Genomic DNA, 20,552 nt, shown 5'->3' with positions numbered 1-20,552 from the left:
CCTCCTGTCAGCGGGCGTTCGACACTTTCACGTGGCCTTAACGTGCACATAGCCTGGCACAAGCGCCGTGGTGACGTCACCGCCACTAAATAGCGAATGGCAGTTGTTGTTGTACTGTATTTACAATAGTTTACAGGCCATTGTCAATCCACCGGCCGTGTTAACCGTGGGGGTTTGTTTGACCATATTTCACCACGCTGGTGTAAGTATGTCGATGAAGGGGTAAGGGGGCCAAGATCCATTCTGAACAAATTATTATAATTATTGTTGACGCTTGTTAATCCAGGAAAGCCTCACGACTCTTTTTTTCAGGCGGGTCCTGCCCAAGTGTTCGCAGTAGCAGGGAGCGATGTTGCTACTCTGCTTAATCCCAACTGGGTAATTTTGCAGGAAAATGTTCAGCAACGGGAGGCAGCGTGCGTGTGGTTCAGGGTGTTAGAGCAAAGGGATTGCAGCGCTCAGTTGAAAACCACAAAAATAAACAATAAACTCAAAAGGTGGAGCCATGCGGTGGGTAGAGCGAGTGGGAGATGGCACACTCACGCCATCACTGGAGCCCTCTGAGACATGACCCCTTCACGTTTAACCTGAAGCTCGGTTAAGGTGCGAGCCAACGCAATGTCCACACAAACGTCGGTCACACCTCAACGAACCGAACTCACCGGACGCATGCACTCACGCTCTCAGACTCGTCTTGTTTTTGTGTTAAGTTGGTTGTCCTTCCCCCGCACCTCCGATTAGTACAGTTGGCTACATACGGTGCAAAAGACGTTCAATGTATATACATACAAAGACAAAGATTCCCTGTATAGCCTTCACAGACTGTTGGGGCAAGTGTAGTTAGGGATTACCTATGAAGGCCGGGACGGCACATGAGGGGGTGGGCGGCCAGCACCACGCCCGACCGCCTTTGTCTCCCCAGTGACGATGTTTAGTACACACCACACCAGGTAGTTACGTGAGGCCGAGTTGACCTCGGGGAAGCCCAGTACTGGTTCAGATAACCGTCACTGATGTTGGTCTTGAGCGGGAATCAAACTCGGGTGGCTGGGTTCAGAGCGCAGTGCACAAACCGCTACACTACCGCTCCCATACACACGCTCGCACGCACGCCCCCGTGTAGCCTGGCACCTTTGGCAAGCGTCTGCAGCGGCAGCAGCACGGTGTGAACCCCAGAGCTGGCGCTGGGAACGGCCAGCTGCTTGAGCTGGCTGGCGGGGATGGTGAGCACCGTCTGTTGAGGCCCCGCCGGGGAGCCGCTCGCCTGGAGCTTCAGGGTGCCTGCTGGCGCAGACCGCGCGCGGAAGCGACGCGAGGGGAGCGTACGCGTTAGGCGTGTGCACCGTGCAGCGATTCAGCGATTATGTACGTACGCATTTAGAATTTATTTTGCACCGTATGTAGCCAACCGTGCTAATCGGAGGTACGTTCACCATACGGCATCAAACCGTGCGCGTGACTGTCGATTAGTTTACAAAACGTGGCTGCCAGAGTCCTCGCCCGCATCTGCAAATGAGACCACATCAGCGCAACCCTCCGTTCGCTCAGCTGGCTCCCCAATTTGAATCTCGAATCAATTTCACGATTGCGCTCATCGTCCACAAGATCTTTCACGAAGTCGTCCCTGTGTACCTCTCCCCTCTCAGCTCACTCTGCTCCTCTCCACACACTTTTCGCCCGAGCAACCAAGGCCTTCTGTTGAAGACCCCAGTCACCCTTGGCTCAGTGGGATGTTGCTCACTCTACACTGCCTGCCCCCACGGTCTGCAACTCCAGCAGCCCCCCTCGTGTGTGTACCGAGTCGCGCCACCCAATCGTGAAACAAAAATCGTCCAACGGTGGGTGGACGCGGTAGATTGTTCCAGGTCGAGTGTTTAAGCGGACTGCAGCAGGACACGTCGCTGGAAAGATTGGCGGCCGGTTGGTCAAGACTCACGATGGAGTGGCAGCCAAGGAATGGAACGCACGCGAGAAGCACCCACTGAGCAATGGCATCAGCTCCTGTGTACGGGCTAGGCCAGGGGCCGGCAACCCGTGGCTCCGAAGCTGCACGCGGCTCTAGGAGGAGGACTGCTGCATGACGTTATTTATCAAGGACCACCACCGTCTCGAATTCACGTGCATCGTGGACCTTGAGATATTTCGTATTTTTTACCGAATTCGAAAAAATGCCTCTTCTTGATTATTTTGGTTGCCTGTGCTAGGCAGATTGATATATTGCAGGACCATGTTTGATTATTGATTGCTTAAATACACATCCATCAGTGGGCCTTGCTGAACAGGTTCTGGAGAGGGCAAGATATCTGTGAAGCCAATCTCCACCGTTGGGGGGGGGGGGGTCCCCCTTCATGAAAACCCACAACCTGCCGCTGTGGCACCGTACAAAACCACCACATCGCGTGTTGTTGATGACTGTCCGCCAAGTTCGGCGGAGTGCTACGAGAACTGCCCATGGTCACCGAGGATGCTATCGCACGCCTTAGGCAATTACGCTCTCGCTGAATGAGTAAATGAAGATGATAAGTATGCATTGCTCTGGCGTACAAACCACGAGCTGCCCTGCCGCGCGGGCACACTTGTGTACGTGCGTGAGTGCAAGGCGCGTGGAGGAGGCTCCAGGCGCGGCGGCAAGGCCGTCCAAAGCCACGTGGAAGGGCTGCTACCTGACTTGGTGGCGACGGCCTTTCCGGGGAATCCGGCCGCATGGAGGGAAGCCATCCCAGCCGTTGTCGTGGACACCGGCTTGTTGCCGAGGGAGACGCCGGGGGGGAGGACGACCTGGGACAGCGGACAGTCGTTTTGTTGCCCAATTTTCCCTTTTTGTGCTGACAACTGAATTTCAGTTTTGTGGAATAATTCAGTTTAGCATGCACCTACAGTATTTCAAAGGACCCACAAGAAAATGTGCCAATTAGTTACTACTTCAGCACACCGGAGTGTTGGAAAGTAAACTCAGCATTTACAATGTGAGTACGACGTTTGGGGTTTACTCTCCAACACACCGTTGTGCTGAAGTAATTGGAACATTTTGTTGACGTCACAAACCATACTAATTGTCTGTGTCGGGTGGTTGCGGGTTTTAACGACACATTTATATTCACGCGATCGAATCCCCCCCAAAAAATCCTTGATTATGGTTAATATTTGTTCGCGAAAGCCTACGAACGTGTTCAACTGCTCTTTGCCCTCTCACCTGATGCGCCGGGGAGCAGCCGCTCTCTGGCGTGGCCACGAGCTGCTGCCCAGGAGAGAGGAGGATGTGCGCTGAGGGCGGCCTGCTGAGGGGCAGCGTCATCGTGCCGGCGCCCAGACCCGACATCGTCGCGCCCTGCGGAGCACGCGCACACAGCCACGTGTTGCTGGAAGCTGCGGGGGGGGGGGGGGGACCGTCCCTGCGAGCGAGGGCTGTTCCCGGTGGTTATCGGCGAGATGAAAGGTGGCGCTCGCAAGTTCGCCAACCCACTCTGTCGTCGGAGAAAAGGCGGAGATACACCACGCTCTCATTATGTTAAATGGACTCGACTGCTGGCTGCTAACTCGGTACGGAGGCTACTGCTTTGTGCGCTACCGTGTAGTTTGTTTCGTATGTTGTCCTTCCACCGCACCTCCGATTAGCACGGTTGGCCAAGTACGATGCGAAATAAGTTCTACGGAAAATCATGTGTATTTACAGGTTAAGTTATCGGCATTATCGGCATTTAGGGCACCTTTATTTAGTTGTCCAAAATGTTGCGGGTGTCTCCTAGGCATGTCTAAAAACACGTGGAGGTGTCAAGCCACCCACGACATAGCCCACATGATGAGACTCCTCGCAGTAACCTGGTCACAAAGCCCAGGTCATGGCCAATAGCCTATAACCTCAGTCATCAGTGCTATTTACAACCGACACGTCAGAAAGTGCTCTCGTGTGAAGGCGCATTAGTTTATAGAACACAACGTTGCTTTGCAGCCTCACGGCCACTGGGTGGCAGCATCTGCCAGGCAGCATCTGCCAGGCTACCGCTGTAACGACAGCAGCAGGCGGAGAGAGAGAGAGAGAGGGCCCCCCCCCCGTCCCGATTTGTTTGTGAAGCGGAGATCGGGGCCCTGGGGCGACGGTGATGGCGGCTGTGCCGTAGACGGAGCACGCGGTGTGCCCGGCTGACTTGATGGCGGCAGAGAGGAAGGTGGGGGCACATGGCGTCCCGCAGAAGCACGGCCCTACGTCTGCGTGCGTCACCGCTGGCTGGCCGCTAGCGTCATAACCATCACCCCCCCCCCCCCCCCACAGTGGTGACAGGGTGAGCTGTCGTGATTGTTTCTAGAGGATATGGAGGTCTCCAGATTCGTTCACTTCTGTTCGTCTGTTTTAAGCTTTCCGAGTATTTCCTGGATTTGTTTACGTAAAAAATATTTTTGTTTAAAAATAGTGTACATTTTTGTACGAGTGGTTATTTTTTGATATCCTGCCAATGAATAGGTAGGTCATTGGATCGCAAATAATGGTTGGAGCGGTGGCGCAGAGGTTAGCACACTGCGATACGAACCCGGCAAGCTAAGTTCAATTCCCGACCGTGGCTAACATCAGTGGCAAGTGATATCGGAATCAGTCCTGGGGCATCCCACCTTCACCGACCCACGCACTGACCAGCGTGGTGCAGAATGGTAGCACAGCCCTCATTACCGACACAGCGTAGAGCAGTCTTTCATCTAGCAGTGGAATGACAAAGGGCCTTAAATGATCACAGCCATCTATCCAGGTTACACGCAGACTTGTTTACCAATTTGTCCGTGTCGAGTACATTTAGTTTATTTTTGTAACTCGATAAAAAAAAAATCAACTCACAGCTGAGCGAGCTGTTTGGTTCAGCGAACACCAGCAAACAGGAACGTCAATTCGACATTAAACACGCGCCTTGCCAAACCATCTCAATTAAACACACACGGTGGAACTGAAACGTGTCACACCAGACTCTCAATTGTTCTAAAAAAAATAAGTTTTACGTACATCACACACACACACGGCAGAACATCGCTAAAAAGGATTACATCAAACCGTAAACAGCACATTGGTCAAGGCAGAAGGCAGCGTGCAACACGGACAGGGGGTTAGGTAACAGATGTTGGCACGGCTTATTATAGAAACCCAAGCCCTTTCTAGGAAAGACTGGGCTTTACGTTTGTTTACCCGGGCACAGTCACGTCTGTGCTCGACCTGTCTGGCCACAATCTGCCTCGGAGGGAAAAAAACCACCCCAATTGCTTCACCAAAACGCCACCCGTGCTTCGGCCGTAATAGCGAGGACAGCAATAGATGTGTGGTAGGTAAGCGCTGTCGCAAAATGGTTTCCCACAATAAGATACGGTATGCAATCCTTCGATGTGATGATTATCGCGAATCGTTACCCGTACCTTTGCGATTGCGCACATTTTTTTTCGATGGTATCGTTTGTGAGCTCTTGCGTACCTCCGGTTGGAATGAGGATTACTAAATCGTTCATCATCTGCAATTCGCTGAACTTCAGCTTGCCACCAGTGTAATCAATGCAACGTTACAAACCGTAACGCTTATAACGCACATGACTGTAATGATTAGGCAATGAAATGCACGGCAACAATGACGCAATTTAACAACCATGCCGCCAGTTTCAAAACATTTTTTTTGCAAAGTGCTAATTTAATGGTTGTGCTTGTTTCAAAAATATTTTGTCAGAAAATAAATATTTATAAAAAATTTAATTCAGTTCAAACGTTCAATGTGACAATGATATTTAGCCAAAATTGACGAGATGATTATCATGACTGTAGTATTGCCATCTGAAGGCGCCCCTAATTACAAGGAAGGCACATCACAATCCTACTTGCGGAGCCTACAGACCCAAGCGGAAGGCTGCCAATATTTAAATCCTTGTACTGCATGTTGATTTGAAAGCAAATCATATCAAACTAAACAATTTTTTTTTATTTTACCAGGTAAGGCCCACTGAACTATTTAGCTCTTTTTCAGAAGCGACCTGGCCACAATTGATAGCTCAACAAAGCGGCTTATCGAGTGGAACTTTTACAGCAGTCAAATACTCTAAACGCGTGATGTTGATTCTAAATGCGGAGGGAAAACCAGAGGACCCGGAGAAAAATCCATGCGACCACGGGGAGAACATGCAAACTCCAAATATACAGGCGTTTGGGTTGGAATTGAACCCACCACCTCCTGTATATCGGGCGATGTGGTTAACATCTCACCACCGTGCAGTTTAAAAAAATAGAATGCACGTTTTGCTTTATTTGCTGATGTGTTTCTTTTAGACGCGGCTGCTTCTATTGTTATCTGCTCCCAACTCTTGTCCGCATACTTTGGTAAACGTTAAAAAACGAATGACGCAATATTTCACCTTCGCTCTCTGCAGCTATGCAATACAAAATGTTATTATTTCCCAGTTGAGATAGGTGTTGGCATTATCTCGGTTTTTTGTTTTATCCTTGCCATCACTCCCTTCCATAACCCTGGACAATCGAGAGAGCTGACCAATTATTCAGAGCCACCCAAACTTGTATTAAAACGTCACTAAGGGGGTGAGTAGTAGTAGTTAGTATCGGCAGCAGTCGTGGTATCTGCAAGGCTCACAAACACCAGCGCATTCTCACACCGCTGCCGCACATGGCCCAAGCGGCCCGGAGAAAGCCCCACGTGGTCACACGTGTGTGAAGTAGCAGGGTGGCGTTGTGGTGACCCCAGTTGCCAGCCCAAAGCGACTTGACGGGGCCAGACTTTGCTTTAAAACACACACACCCCGGGGCTATTTATAAAAGTCTTAGCTGCATAAGAGGTGCTGTTGTGCCCCCCCGCCCCGGGCACTTTCCAGCTGACACTGTAAAGGAAAACTGAAAACGTTGTCGCATTAGCGAGGCTGCTACACTGGCGGGGGGGGGGGGGGAGTGTGCGCGTGTGACTGTGCCAACACCAACTCGATGGGCGTGAAAAGTGTAAATTATACGTTAAATTAACCGCTGCTGCTGTATAGCTGGAATAGTGAGCACACGGCTCACTTAATTTCCTTGGCTGCCCTACTTCGTGACAGTGGAGTTTGAAGATCGTAGCAATCACGTTCTTTATTTAGACTGGAGGAATCCGACGAGCTATCAAGCTCTTTTTCACGGATGGCGTTCGGGATACGTGGAAGTTACCGTTCCGTGTTTTTGCGGTGCGTGGCATGTCGTGAGACTGTCGTGTTGCAGGTCATCGCGGTGCACGCTACGCGAACGGACAGGTAAAAGGTGCGATGCAGAGGCGGATATATTTCTACCGAGCGCTTGCCAACTCAGAATGCAGTCTAGAATGCATTTTAGCAGCCAACCGATATTGATTATGGATATCCACAGAGACAAATATACCTAGAAATATACAATTGGTGCGGCCTTGTAATTACTTGTTCACACCACCGATGACGGAAGAGCCGCCACCCCGCCCCCCCCCCCACTCTAAGAGGATATGTAGCCTCCACGTCCACACTGGTCAGACACGTTCGAAGAGATGGCAGTACCCCCACACTTTACCCCAGCACTACGCGACTCAGCTGCCGAGCAACTCATTGTAGTGGACGTCCTTTACATTGCTGGGTGGGACAGCGGCGGTGGAGCGGGGGATTTTGCCGTTTCTCGTTTCGACTGCCGCGCCGTGAGAATGAAACGGAGACACTGGTGACCTTAGGGGCCGTCCATAAATGACGTCACGCGATTTTGGACGATTTTTGACCCCTACCCCCTCCTCTTCGTCACACGACGTCACAAAAAGTCAGACCCCCCCCCTCAAATGACGTCACAAAGCTCTGCCCCCCCCCCCCCAAAATAATTAAAACATGCTTCAAATCCCTTTAAACTATTGTCATTGTAGTGCGTATTCAATGTGGCGCTGCACTCTGATGTTGTAGGAGAAAACATTGATTAAAAAGCATATTTAATTAAGTAGAACGTGTTGTCTATATTCATTTAAAGTCGCGCATTTGATGTGACGTCACATTTCTCAAACCCCCCCCCCCCCCTTCGTCACACATCGTCACAAATGTCTGACCCCCCCCATGTGCGTGACGTCATTTATGGATGGCCCCCCGTCGGCGGTGGACATTCTCAACCGACAATTGTCGCTCAGAAACGCCAACTGCCGTCCACATTATATTAGACGGCTGCGATTTACGACTATCCGCTTCTGCCTGTGAAATATGCCGCTTAATAAGCATGTAAACGCAAAAAGAAAATCTCTTTGATAATGGCTGGAAGTCGTTGCAACGTCAAGACGTCAGAATTTAATTAGACGGGTCATCGTGTGCTTGCTGTGCGGCAAAATTACTCACCTCTGCCTGGTGATAAATCTGACACCACCAAAAAATAACTGTAGACCGAGTCCTCTTAAAAATAGTCGTAGCACGTGAATGAATATTTCAGCAGCGCTATGCATATAGTAGACACATTAATATAAACACACTGACATGATAAACCCCCACAATCTGAGCTTTAAAATCAGGACAGTCTGGACAAAAACTGAAACAAATGAACATGTGATGCACATAGACAATTTCAAAAACACACCGTCTTCAGTTAGACAAATGTTTGTCTCATCATCATCATCAGGCATGATCAATCATCTGCTGGATGAAGACTTCCCCAAACCCATGGCCACCTCTACGTTCCTACGATGTAACGACCAGCCATGCGAATCTAACCCACATAGCTCCTGGGCCGACTGTATTGCTGCGTCTCTACGGTTGGACGTGTTTAGTTGAACAATATTAGGAAAGGGAGGAAAAGGGAGGTTAACAAAATATAAATTATCTGCTGTGAAGCATTTTTAATGACAAAGGTGTGCTTTCTCTGTGTAGACGCTCATGGCTGGTGAGATCGCTTCAACCAACGGGGGTCAGGAAGGAAGAGCCATCTGCTCCCTTCAACAACGCAGAGGAAGCTAAACATCGTAACAGGGACTGGCAGGAGGGCAGGCAACACTGCTGCTCTTTTGTTTGTGAATGTACGTTGAACTTCTTTTGCACCGTACGTAGCCAACAGAGCTAATCGGAGGCGAGGGGGAAGGACAACAAACTAAACAAAAAAAGCCATTCTAGAGAAATTAGTTTTAAATCTAGATTTTAAAGTGCATTGCTCCAGTGGCGTCCTAATATCGGAAGGAAGAACGTTCCAGATGGCCGCAGAAGCGCATCTGAAAGCGCGCGATGCGGTGACCGTCTTTGTTCCATGGCCAGCAGCCAAAAGCTGCCAGGGCGAGGATGACCGGAGTTCGCGTGATCGTTTATGCTGCCTAAACAAGATCCGCCAGGTATTGTGGTCCATTTGTGGCAATCACTTTGTGTGTAACGAGCGCGACCATTTTACTAGCTGAGCCACACGCGTACATGTACAGCGCTCTTTGGTCTGTCCACTGCTGTGCGCGTCGTGGGGGTTATTAGATCATACTTCACCACGCTACTCGGCATGGGTTGGTGAAGGCAATGGGGAGCGTAAGAGTAAAACAATAAATGTTTCTGCACCTCCCTCGGTTGCCCGCCATTCATCCCCGCAGCCTATAACAACCTGTTTAACACATAGGCTTTATCATACGTAAGAGGTGAGATCGCGTAAATATATAAATGTGTCGTTAAACCCGCCACCACCCGACACAGCCGACTAGTAAGGGTTGTCACGTAAACAGAACGTGCCAATTCGTCATTAGTGCAGCACACCGGTGTGTTGGAGAGCAAAGCCACAACATTTACAATCAGTGTCGGGTGGTAGCTGGTTTAACGACACATTTATATATTTACATTATCTAACCCAACAAACCTCTATTATGTATAACAACCTGAAGAAGAAGATGAACCTGCTGTGCATAGTGGTAACTCATCCAAAATATATCTAGGCTCAGTCCTGCTTGGTTTCCGAGATATGTTGAGATGGGGCACACTCTGGGTGATTTTTGTCCAAAGGCAAAAGCTTTACACTGGAGGTAAAAAAAAATACACGGATTGGTGAAAAAATAAAAAACACACCAAGAGTTGAGATCAATGACACCACATCACTAGGGGTGCTGTTACTGTAAATCAACATAATGTATAAATATTTAACGAGCTTCACTTGTACTATTAACGAGGTGTAATTCAAACACATGCTTACACGAACTCCGGTCCATTCCTCGCAGAAGCGGCTTTTGGCTGACCATCGAACAAAGACGGTCACCGGCTCTTCCTTCCGATATTAGGAAGCCACTGAAGCTATGCACTTTTAAATCTAGATTGAAAACGTAGTTTTTTTAGAACTGCTTTTTGTGTTTAGATTGTTGTCCTTCTCCCACGCCTCCGATTAGCGGGGTTGGCTACGTACGTTGCGAACGACGTTCACCATACATACATGCGTACAAATCGCCCGGGAAATGCACCCACTCTCTCCACTACCGATGGATAACTAAGAGCTGGCTTTACAAGCGCTTAGAGACACACGGAAGGGATAGGAAGCGGTGCGAGGTGAAAACGCCAAGGTGCAAGATGCTCACAGCGGCCGGCACTGGCATGCTGGGCAGAGCAGCTGGCGTGGTGGTCCTGGCCGGGCTTGCCTCGGGGCCCGCGGGGCTGGAGGAGGGCGTGGGGTGCACCGACGGGCTTCCCGGGGGCTGCATGATCTGTGGCGTGCAGTCACAGACACCTCCAATCAATCAACCGCTGGAGCCAGCAACTAAAGACACCGTCTGGCACCACAGGCACACCGCGCACGGAAGAGAACACTCTAGACACACAGATGGGCTGGTGAGAATGCTGTCACGACCTACGCAAGGATGGCAATGTATACCCCTTTTACATTGGTACACCTGAGCTGAGCCAGGTCAATGCTCTCAGCGTGGTCTGGGTGGTTATCCGCTGGCTATTTGCCGAGCCAGAATCAAACGGTGAAAATCTGGCCTCGAAAGGAATCTAAATGCTGTTTCTTGCCACATATGAAACACTCATTAATCTTGACTTAAAGTTTAATCCTTTCCAGTTCCGAGTCGCCTGTAAGTTGCAGGGTGGGTCCCGTTTACTGCTGAATCTTGGAAAGCGCAAATGGTTCAGCATCATTTTTTTAGAGAGGCATAGCGCCCTTGTTGTTAAAGACATTGTAATCACCGCACAGAACTGCAAAAACACGACCGCACTCTACAATAGCCGGCGCCAAACTGTGCCACAGGTTCTCCCGTAAGGCCTTTTACTCAATTCATACGTGTACGTCATCAGAATGGGATCGTGTAGAATAAAATTATGTACACATACGTCCTCGGAATGGGAAAGGGGTCATTGCAGTGGCCATCTATCCCACGCAGAACCCTCCTGAAAATAAGTCTTCGAGACCCAGTGAGGCATACCCAGGTAAATATTGGGGCATTATTATTACGACTGTTGTGCTCGGACATTGCCCGTCAGCCCAGACCCGAGCAGAAGGCTTCCCGAGCCTCGAGCTAAATTCAAGCTCAGATCAATTACGTGGCAGAAGGTTTCCTCCCGCACCCCATCCCCCAACAATGAGTCATAACCACTCAGGCCTTGTCTAAGGGTGTTAAAGAAAATAAATTCCTAACGTAAGCACGCCCGCAACAGCGCCAATACATGGCCATCCCCGACATTTCTCGACGTACGTTACAGACACTTTTCAGACGCAGACGTATAACATCGGACACATTTGTATGATCACCAAGTGGCTATTTACTGAGCCATAGTTTCGTAAAGCAATTAGGATTTCTGTAAATCAGTTATAAATCATTTGTACAGCTTTCTCAACAACGGAGGAATGCGCAAATAATAATAATGTGGTGACGGACGTACACAGACAAACTGAAATTTCCACACTTGCTGGGAGAGTGGTGGTAAGTTTCGTTTTAGCACTGTGAATACAAAGGTAGCCACGTGTGTGATGGTGGCCACATCACCCACGCTTGCCATGCCGGCCGCAATAGGTGCTCGCAAACAGCACTTGTGTCTGCACTCTGTACGGGTCTGCCTCTGTGTTTGTGCGTCTCCCGTTATCTCCGTCAGCATACAAGTACGAGTGAAGTACCTCCCTTTGCTTACTTCCTAACTTGGTCTGGAAGTGGACTGCTACTGCACACATGACAGGCATACATACCGTACCGTTCTTTATTTAGCGAAGCCCTATGAGAGTCTGTGTCGTTCACGATCAGCAGCTTACATTTCCTTCGGCCTGTGCCACTTTTCCAACTGCCATTACATTAATTCCCATGTCTTCTTTGGCGCAGTCTTCCAATTTTGTTGGTGCCCACCCTCTACACCTCGACAGAGTGGCAGCCGAGGGAGGGAACGCGCCCCAGATCGTGTCCTCCCCGTAGGGGGGAGCGATGAAATCTGCTCGTGTGCTTGGTGAATTCTTGCGTCGCAGTATTGGTGACGGCTTGCGGAGTCCTTTAACAAGCAGTAAAATGATACGTAATTTTAATTACAGTTGAGATTACTGACTAGAATTTGTTTTATTTTCCAGGTAAGGTCCACTGAGCTATACAGCTATTTTCAGCAGCGACCTGGCCACAAATGATAGCCCAGCCAAGTGGATTATCACGTGCAAATTTATTGCAGCCAAATACTCGATACACATGATTCTAAATGTGGAGGGAAACACCGGAGGACCCGGAGAAAAACCACGCAACCACGAGGAGAGAGAGAGAGAGAGACACGCAAACTCCCAATATACAGGCGTCAGGGTTGGGATCGAAGCTACAGCCTCCTGCATACCATGCGATACCGTTAGGAATGGGCGATACCTGTGTGATGACAGCCGCCTGCTGGCTTGGGGTGGGCACACGGGCGGGGCCAGGGGAGGGGCTCCCGGGGGGGTGGGGCTGCACGGGGGAGCCGGCTGCCTTCACTGGGGATGGCTGCGATGACGATGACGACGATGCCGGTTGCCCCACAAGGAATGTTCCCTACGGCAGAGAGTGGGTGGGGGGGGGAGAGGGAGACGTAGGTCAACACGTTGAACACGACACCAGGCGAGGCTGCCGCAAGACACCCATCCGCGAATCTTATTTTTTTCCCCACTGTAATACCGAGCCGTGCCGGGGCCATGCCGAGTCAGCCCGGCGCGGCTCAGGAGGCTCCAGCTTGTTTTTCCACTGCAGAAACCTGAACAAATATAATGAACCATACTATTATCTTACAATCTGTGTCCACCTCTTTGTACATCTTGAGATGCGATGACATGGCCCAGCAGCGGCGCATTCGCCGAAGCCTAACCGTGCCGCTGATGTCACTATGCCATGAACGAGTGGACACATAACCAACTGTGCTAATCGAAGATGCGGGGGAAGGACAATAAACATGTGCATGCGGTCATGCTGTGTTTTCATTGGATACTGACTGATGTCAAACGCAATGAGGTGGACAGATGTCCTAACCTACTGGAAATCTGTGAAAAAGAGCTTCTTAGCTCATTAGATTCCTTCAGTCGAAATTAAGATGCCGATTCTGAACAATTTTGTAGATTTAAGCGGCGAGGCTGTGTTCTCACAGTGTACTAACTGACATCGCACGCAACAAATGCATCATTATCAACACCCCTGGCCTTGCCTAACCCCCGAGTCTCATTCAAATGTCTTGTGAGGTCAGTATATAGTGGTTTGGTTACAGCTCGGCATGGAAAGTATCCAACAAAAAACACCCACACCGTGAGGGCCTTGTGGTGGCTCGGCTCAGATGTGCCCATGGAAAATTTGTAGAAGCGATGAAATCAGAACTTGCAATCTGGTTTTATCGCTTCAACTCTGCTTTGGTCATGTTACTCATGTACAACCTAGGAACGAGAATAGTATGTATGCTTAACGTCTTTCGCAACGTACGTAGTGAACCCTGCTAATTGGAGGTGTGGGGAAGAGGACACACTAACACACAAATAGCAGTCCTAAAGAATTGGGTTCCTAGATTTAACAGTACATAGCTCCCAGTAGCTTCCTAATATTGTAGGGAAGAGCGTTTCCAGACGGCCGCACGAAAGGGCATCTGAAAATGCGCCCACACCCCCCCCCCGGCTCGATGCATTCCCACAATTCGCACTGGAATACCAACATTTGCATATAATGTGCATTTATTTGCATAGAGTGTACAAAACAACACATGATTGCCGAGCGTGAGATACATTTCAATTGATGAAATGTTATGACACGATTCGTCTTACCGCACTTGGCTGGTATTTAGACGAGTATCTTGGCTCCGTTATTTTGCCTATGAAGTTATTTTGAGCTCGTGTTAATGTGTACGCCAAACCAAATACGTAATGAAAGCATGCCTACGGATAGCAGAGTAGGGGTTACCAGAAATGAGGGGGAGTATGGCGGTCATTTGCTTATCGTGTCAAATCTGGTGTGCTGGTTTCCTGTAACATGACCAAACACACTTGACAGGGAAACAGTTAAACAAAAAACACCGTCAGATAATAGAAATACAAAACATTAACAAACATACATTCAACTCGGGGAAGATCCAAGTGAAGATATCCAACCCGGAACGTGTCACAACTGTTTCATCACCGAATGCCGCCGATGACCGCTGAAATATCCGAGCGTTGGGGCGAGTAAAATGTCACCCGTTTAGGCTGTCGGGGATGCCTAGTTCCTCTTTCGATGCTGTTGCCTGGGGCTTCTGAGGAACGCTAGCCAAACGTATATATTTCCAAACTAGGCCAGTGCTGCCACAACCGTTGCTGTGAGCCATAGCTCGCTTGAGTCAGGGCCAAAGCCTGAGCCGAGCCGTGATTAAGAATAGGAGACTAAGACTGTAAATATAACAAAAAATGCCGACTCGATTAAAACGTATGTACGTATGTTTAACTTCTTTCGCACTGTACGTAGCCAACCGTGCTAATCGGAGGTGCCAGGGAAGGACAACAAACTAAACACTAAAAAGCAGTTCGAAAGAAATGAATATGGATGATTTAAAAGTGCATAGTTCCAATGGCTTCCTAATATCAGTAGGAAGAGCATTCCAGATGGGTGCAGAAGCGCATGTGGAAGTAGGAGATATGGTGCCCATCCTTGTTCGATGACTCGCCAAAAGCCGCTGCGAGGACGACCAGAGTTTACGTGATGGTTTATGGTCCTTGACGAGATCAACAAGGTATTGTGGGTTCATTTGCGGCAAGCACTTTGTGTGCAATGAGCGCGGCCTTATAATGTGTTCCTTCGGCAATCGGATTCCAATGCGGCTCGGCGAGCACCGGACGGGCATCTTGCAGTACCATCATGATACGCGCCAAACAATTTCATACACGCTGCAGCCTGAGGACAGCCGCAGCAGGCAGCTGTGGCGTCAGCGTGTGAGCGGGGTTACCTGCGGGGTCTGTTTCAGGATGTAGGAGGTGTAGGGCAGGGAGGGCGGCTGCTTCCCGTGCTGCTGCAGGGAGCCCAAGACGGCGCTGGAGGAGGAAGGTGACGCCGCTGCCGGCACCTCCAGCTGAGCCCTGCAGCGTCTGGCCAGCTGCACGAGACACGTGGCATCAACGCTCACACTCGGAACGCACACCGGCATTCATTAACGTCGGCCTCTCAACGTGCTCGGTTGTTTAAGCGCATGGTTCGTTTTTCAACTAATATCATTGATTTTGATTGATTTATAGGCGCGGTATAAAGTAGCGTCGAAATCAAGTGGCGTTAAATAAAACACGTATGTATATATTTTGAATTTCTTTCGCATCAAATTGCAGCCAACAGTGCTAACCGGAGGTGCAGGGGAAAGACAAAAAACTAAACACAAAAAGCAGTTCTGTAACTTTCGGTAAAGTCACGTAGGTGAAAAATAATAATAACTAAATCACGAAGTTTCGGAGGCAACACAAGCTTCCGTCAACCACAGCAAAAATGTTTATTTACTGTAGTGGGCAGAGAGAGCTGTATGTGACAAGCAGGTAGTGTCATGTGCCCGCATTGCAATATGAGGGGACACCCTGTGAGGCCGACTGGGCCACCCAGCGCTATAAAGAGTAGGTGAATTCCATCAATTTACTGCGGTTTAAGGGTTGACAATTGACTGAGGGTAGATAGGAGTTAAAAACTTAAACTGCGGGTTTATGTCATGGTTGTTAATACGTGCGTTTGGCCACGCCCAGTGGGCGTGGATTGGAGACACCTCCTCGTCACGTGATCTGGCTGAGTGTAGCCCCTCCCCCCTTTAGTCATGTTGATGATCGTGAGAGAGAAAAGCCAGACAGCCGGAAAGATTTCATAGGGGAAAATCTCGGAGGTGTTGTGGGGGTAAACCCTCCGGTAGTGTTGCAGACTACTCTGGGAAAAAAAACATAATAAATTGACACAACGCAGACATGTCCATCCATGCTTCCAGTGGGCGCATGACGGACACATTCGCGAGCCCGGACACAGGCTTTCGAGAGGATGATCGAGACTCCGCGAGCCGGACGCGGAAGGGACCGGCCGTGCGCCAGCCCGTCCGGAGGGGCGCCAACGAAGGCGTTTTGCATGACGGGGTACATTACCGCTGGTGCGCAGCACTGCTCCCTGCGGGATGAGCAGCAGCTTGCCGCGGCCAGACGCGTGCTTGCCGTGCGTGCTCAGGTACAGCTTGGTCCCGGGCGGCAGTGACGCCAAGTTCGCCAGATTTGTGGCGGGGAGCTGCAGAGTTGCCAGCACTGCACGGGCACGCACAACATCACCGCCCGCGCGCGTGGCACCGATTCTACTGCTAAAGCGCTCGAGACTTTCTTAACGTGCTGCGCCTACGATTGTGAAGCGTCTTCATTCGCACATTTATGTGTGTGTGTATGAACTTGTTTCACCCCGCACGTAGCCAACCTTGCTAATCGGAGGTGTGCATCATGTGGACTGACTCACCCCCTTTACCTCTATGCCCTTTAGCCTGATGAACAAATGGAAAATTAAAAACTCGCCAGTGTGCAACTGTGGTCATCCAGAACAGGCCATACACAATGTATAACGACGCAATGCCCGATCCACAAAAATACGAAGAATATATCGCAGACAAACACTCCTGATGCACTTTTCTAGCTTGACCACGTTAATGTGAAATTGTAGCTGTTGCTCTGCATCTAAATCAGCCAAACGAAAGAAGCCTGCCAGCCCTCACCGTCTCCCCTCTGTATGAAAATAACCTCAAATCACATCAACCATACCATTATGTTGTCGTCTATGTCCGACTCTTTGTACATTCTGAGATGCTATGATATGGCCCAGCAGTGGCGCATTCGCCGTGTATTGCACCTGGTTCGAAGTTTGCATCCAGCAGGCCACCCTGGTTATTACTGCAGGTGTATTGACCATAAAATGCACTCTGATCCAAAGTGGACAGTTAAAGATCCCCCCATGGCATTCGAAATGAGGCCATTATTGGGAATCAAGGCAAAATCGCCCCCTACTATGAAACTACCGCAGACTGTGTGAAACGTAGCACCCATCTTCGTGAGAGCCTGGCACTATCACAATGTTGTAAATACCAAATGTACTAAATGGTTGAATTATATGTTTCCTAGTAATCATTATTACCAGTGTTACAAATGTAATGTTATAGGCCTTCACCCAACAAAGGATAGATTCACGCCGATTATGATGATGATGATTACTCCTTGTGCAGAGTAGTAGACATCACCAGAGGGGAGACAAAGGCGGTCAGGTTTGCATGATACTGGTCTCACCATCCCTGTCTGTGCCATATTACATTAAGACTGAATAGCCATAATAGGGCACTCCCTATCAGTATTAACACGTAGGCTTTCGTAACCAATATTATCCATAAGAAGTTTTTGGTTAGATCGCGTAAATATAAACGTGCCGTTAAACCCACCACCACCCGACACGGCCAATTAGTAAGGTTTGTCACGTAAACAAAACGTGCCCATTTGTTACGAGTAAAGCACACCGGTTGTGTGTTGGAGAGTAAACCCACAAAACAACATTGTTATAGTACCAGGCTCTCACGAAGATGGGTGCTACGTTTCACACAGTCTGCGGTAGTTTCACAGTAGGGGGCGATTTTGCTTTGATTCCCAATAATGGCCTCATTTCGAATGACATGGGGGGATCTTTAACTGTCCACTTTGGATCAGAGTGTATTTTATGGTCAATACACCTGCAGTAATAACCAGGGTGGCCTGCTGGATGCAAACTGCGAACCAGGTGAAATACGCGGCGAATGCGCCACTATTGGGCCATATCATCGCATCTCGGAATGTACAAAGAGATGGACATAGACGACAACATAAATGGTATGGTTGTTGTGATTTGAGGTTCTTTTCATACAGAGGGGAGACGGTGAGGGCTGGCAGGCTTCTTTCGTTTGGCTGATTTAATTCGAGTACCGTGACGTGTCGCCAGTAATGACAATGAGCCTCATGAGGCGACAGCCAGAGTTGTGGAGAAATCCTCCTCTGAAAGAAATCCCTCCCTTGCAGCACTTACAATAGCAGTCTGTAGGGCTAATCAGTGGAGCTAGATCTGTTCTTATGAATATTAACAGTCAAAACCATTAAAATATCCCGCTGAATGCCCACAGATTAACTGTCTTTTACCAAAACATTCTAAGTTCAAAAAATACTTCAATGATACAAGCAATGCATAAGACAACATCTCGTTCCCAAATAAAACACCACTGTATCCTGTGGTTTGTTTACTTATCCAGAGTATTTACTTATTTCATTGAAAGCACATGCGGCGATATAACACGAGGGTTTTACTTTGGTAAAAAAAACATTAATACTTTTGCAGCCAGATAGAAAATGTAGTTAAAAGTCAAGTTGCATAATACATCACCCCGCACATGTTGGGGCATGCGATATTTAATACGCAAAAAAACACGTATGGTTGTGGCGTGTGTTGTTTTACACTGTACACCCAACTCTTGGGGCAGGGAGGCAGAATGGAAACTGTTTATAAAAACGTAGTTTCCGTTTGTCCTTGGCAGACGCACGGGCACACATTGCACCTCTGTGTATTCGATCGCAAAGGGCCGTGGCCCCGCGTTCAACTCCCTTCCCATTTTGCCCATTGTTTTTCCACAACTTTGTGAGAAATGACACAGCCACTCCTAGCAATGCCCATCTCTGGCAGCTGCCATCTCGCCAGCCGCTGCCGCCATCATTTGCCGGCGCTTACAATAAGGCACTGCCTCCCTGGCACCCAAAAAACGCGGGGGGGGGGGGGGGAGGATTTCGCGTGGCCCCTGTGCTATTTATTTGGCGAGGGAGAGAGAGAGAGAAAAAAACCCTAGGAACACCATAAACTCTGGCTCCCCCCCTCTCCCCTGTGCTTCCCAAGGCCACGTGCGTGTTTATCAGTGGTACGGTCACCAGAGTTCACCAACCATCCACATAAGCTGTGTTGTCAACATTGGCAGCTCACTTGCACTTCCCATAATCCCAATTCGGTTCTGCCAGAGGAAAAATCCATATTTGAAACCTCCGCTGGGATGCGGTTTGGGATCACTGCTGCTCGATGTGGATTTGCGAATAGCAACACGTTCGCCTGCCTCGACACGTAAAAGTAGAATGCAAATTTACATTTTAGTCGATCGGCAGGTCACACGTGGTGAAGTAAAGTGCGGGTAACCGCCACCGCTTCCAAGACGTCTCGCCAGCGTGGAAGAGCTGGCAAAATACTTCAGAGAGGGGACTCTCTAAACACTGCTCTGGTGGAGGCCCTTCTGCCAGCAGTGGTGTGAGCAAACCATTGCAGGGCTGCACCTTAACCTCTTTCAGCCCTATGGGAAATCTTGACCATTGTTTTCCAGTAGCGTTGATTTAATATAAGCTTGACTCTGCTGACGAGACTGTGAAAAATGGTCCAGAATGTCTCTCCCTAAACAAATGAACCGAAAGCAACATTGGTTCTGAACTCCAATAGGCGGCTGAACTGTTACTTTACGTTATGTTTCATGTGATAAACCAAACTCGAGTTTGTTTATTTTTTATTTATTGCCCACAATCTAGCACAATAACGAATAATGGGCCCGGATTCACCAGCAGTCCCAGAGTGAATCTCAGGAAGCCCTCCCCTTCCTTGTATGTATGTATGTATAACTTATTTCTCACCGTACGTAGCCAACCATGCTCATGAATGCAAAACAATGACGCTCAATACAACTGTGCAATGTAAGTACCACTAGAGAGAAAAAAGAAGTCGGATATAAATACCTCTCCACCTCTAATCTGTTTACTTCAAATGTAATCTCTTCTCCGCACAGTTATTCCAAACGGAAAACAATGCTCCTCCCCATATTTGATATAACCTCCATATCTATAATCTAGCATCTCCCTATGTTCTTCAGTGATGATGTATACAAAGATATAAACTGTATTTAAAATTTCGCATATTTTCTTTCTGGCACAAGCTCCGGTTTCAGACTTCAAAGCTTGCTCGAGCAAATCCGTATCATCATAAGACCATGGAAAAGCAAGTGGATATAACATCAATGTAATCACATTTCTCAAGAATAGCTGGGGTGAAGCGGTGGCACAATGCCAACTCGTATGAGTATATCACACGGACGCTACGTAGAGACCATATGCACAAATGCACTCCAGGCCACTGCAGTGCG

The 20,552-nt window shown here is 49.0% G+C and overlaps 1 protein-coding gene across 1 annotated transcript in view; it reads right to left on the bottom strand.

Annotated features, from left to right (window-relative positions):
• The window catches only part of YEATS2 (YEATS domain containing 2), a 60,562-nt gene that overhangs the window by 13,783 nt on the left and 26,227 nt on the right, over nucleotides 1-20,552 (bottom strand). Inside the window, 8 exon segments of the mRNA XM_061575295.1 lie at nucleotides 1,132-1,284; nucleotides 2,664-2,778; nucleotides 3,194-3,328; nucleotides 10,514-10,639; nucleotides 12,764-12,925; nucleotides 15,324-15,419; nucleotides 15,421-15,470; nucleotides 16,483-16,635. Coding sequence (XP_061431279.1) covers nucleotides 1,132-1,284; nucleotides 2,664-2,778; nucleotides 3,194-3,328; nucleotides 10,514-10,639; nucleotides 12,764-12,925; nucleotides 15,324-15,419; nucleotides 15,421-15,470; nucleotides 16,483-16,635 — 990 coding nt within the window.

This window comes from Lethenteron reissneri, chromosome 58 (genome assembly GCF_015708825.2).
Source record: "Lethenteron reissneri isolate LAM-NWPU_2019-01 chromosome 58, ASM1570882v1, whole genome shotgun sequence".
Classification (NCBI taxonomy): domain Eukaryota; kingdom Metazoa; phylum Chordata; class Hyperoartia; order Petromyzontiformes; family Petromyzontidae; genus Lethenteron; species Lethenteron reissneri.
The sequence above is the reverse complement of the archived record's forward strand: the minus strand, read 5'-3'. Positions and strand labels throughout refer to the sequence as shown.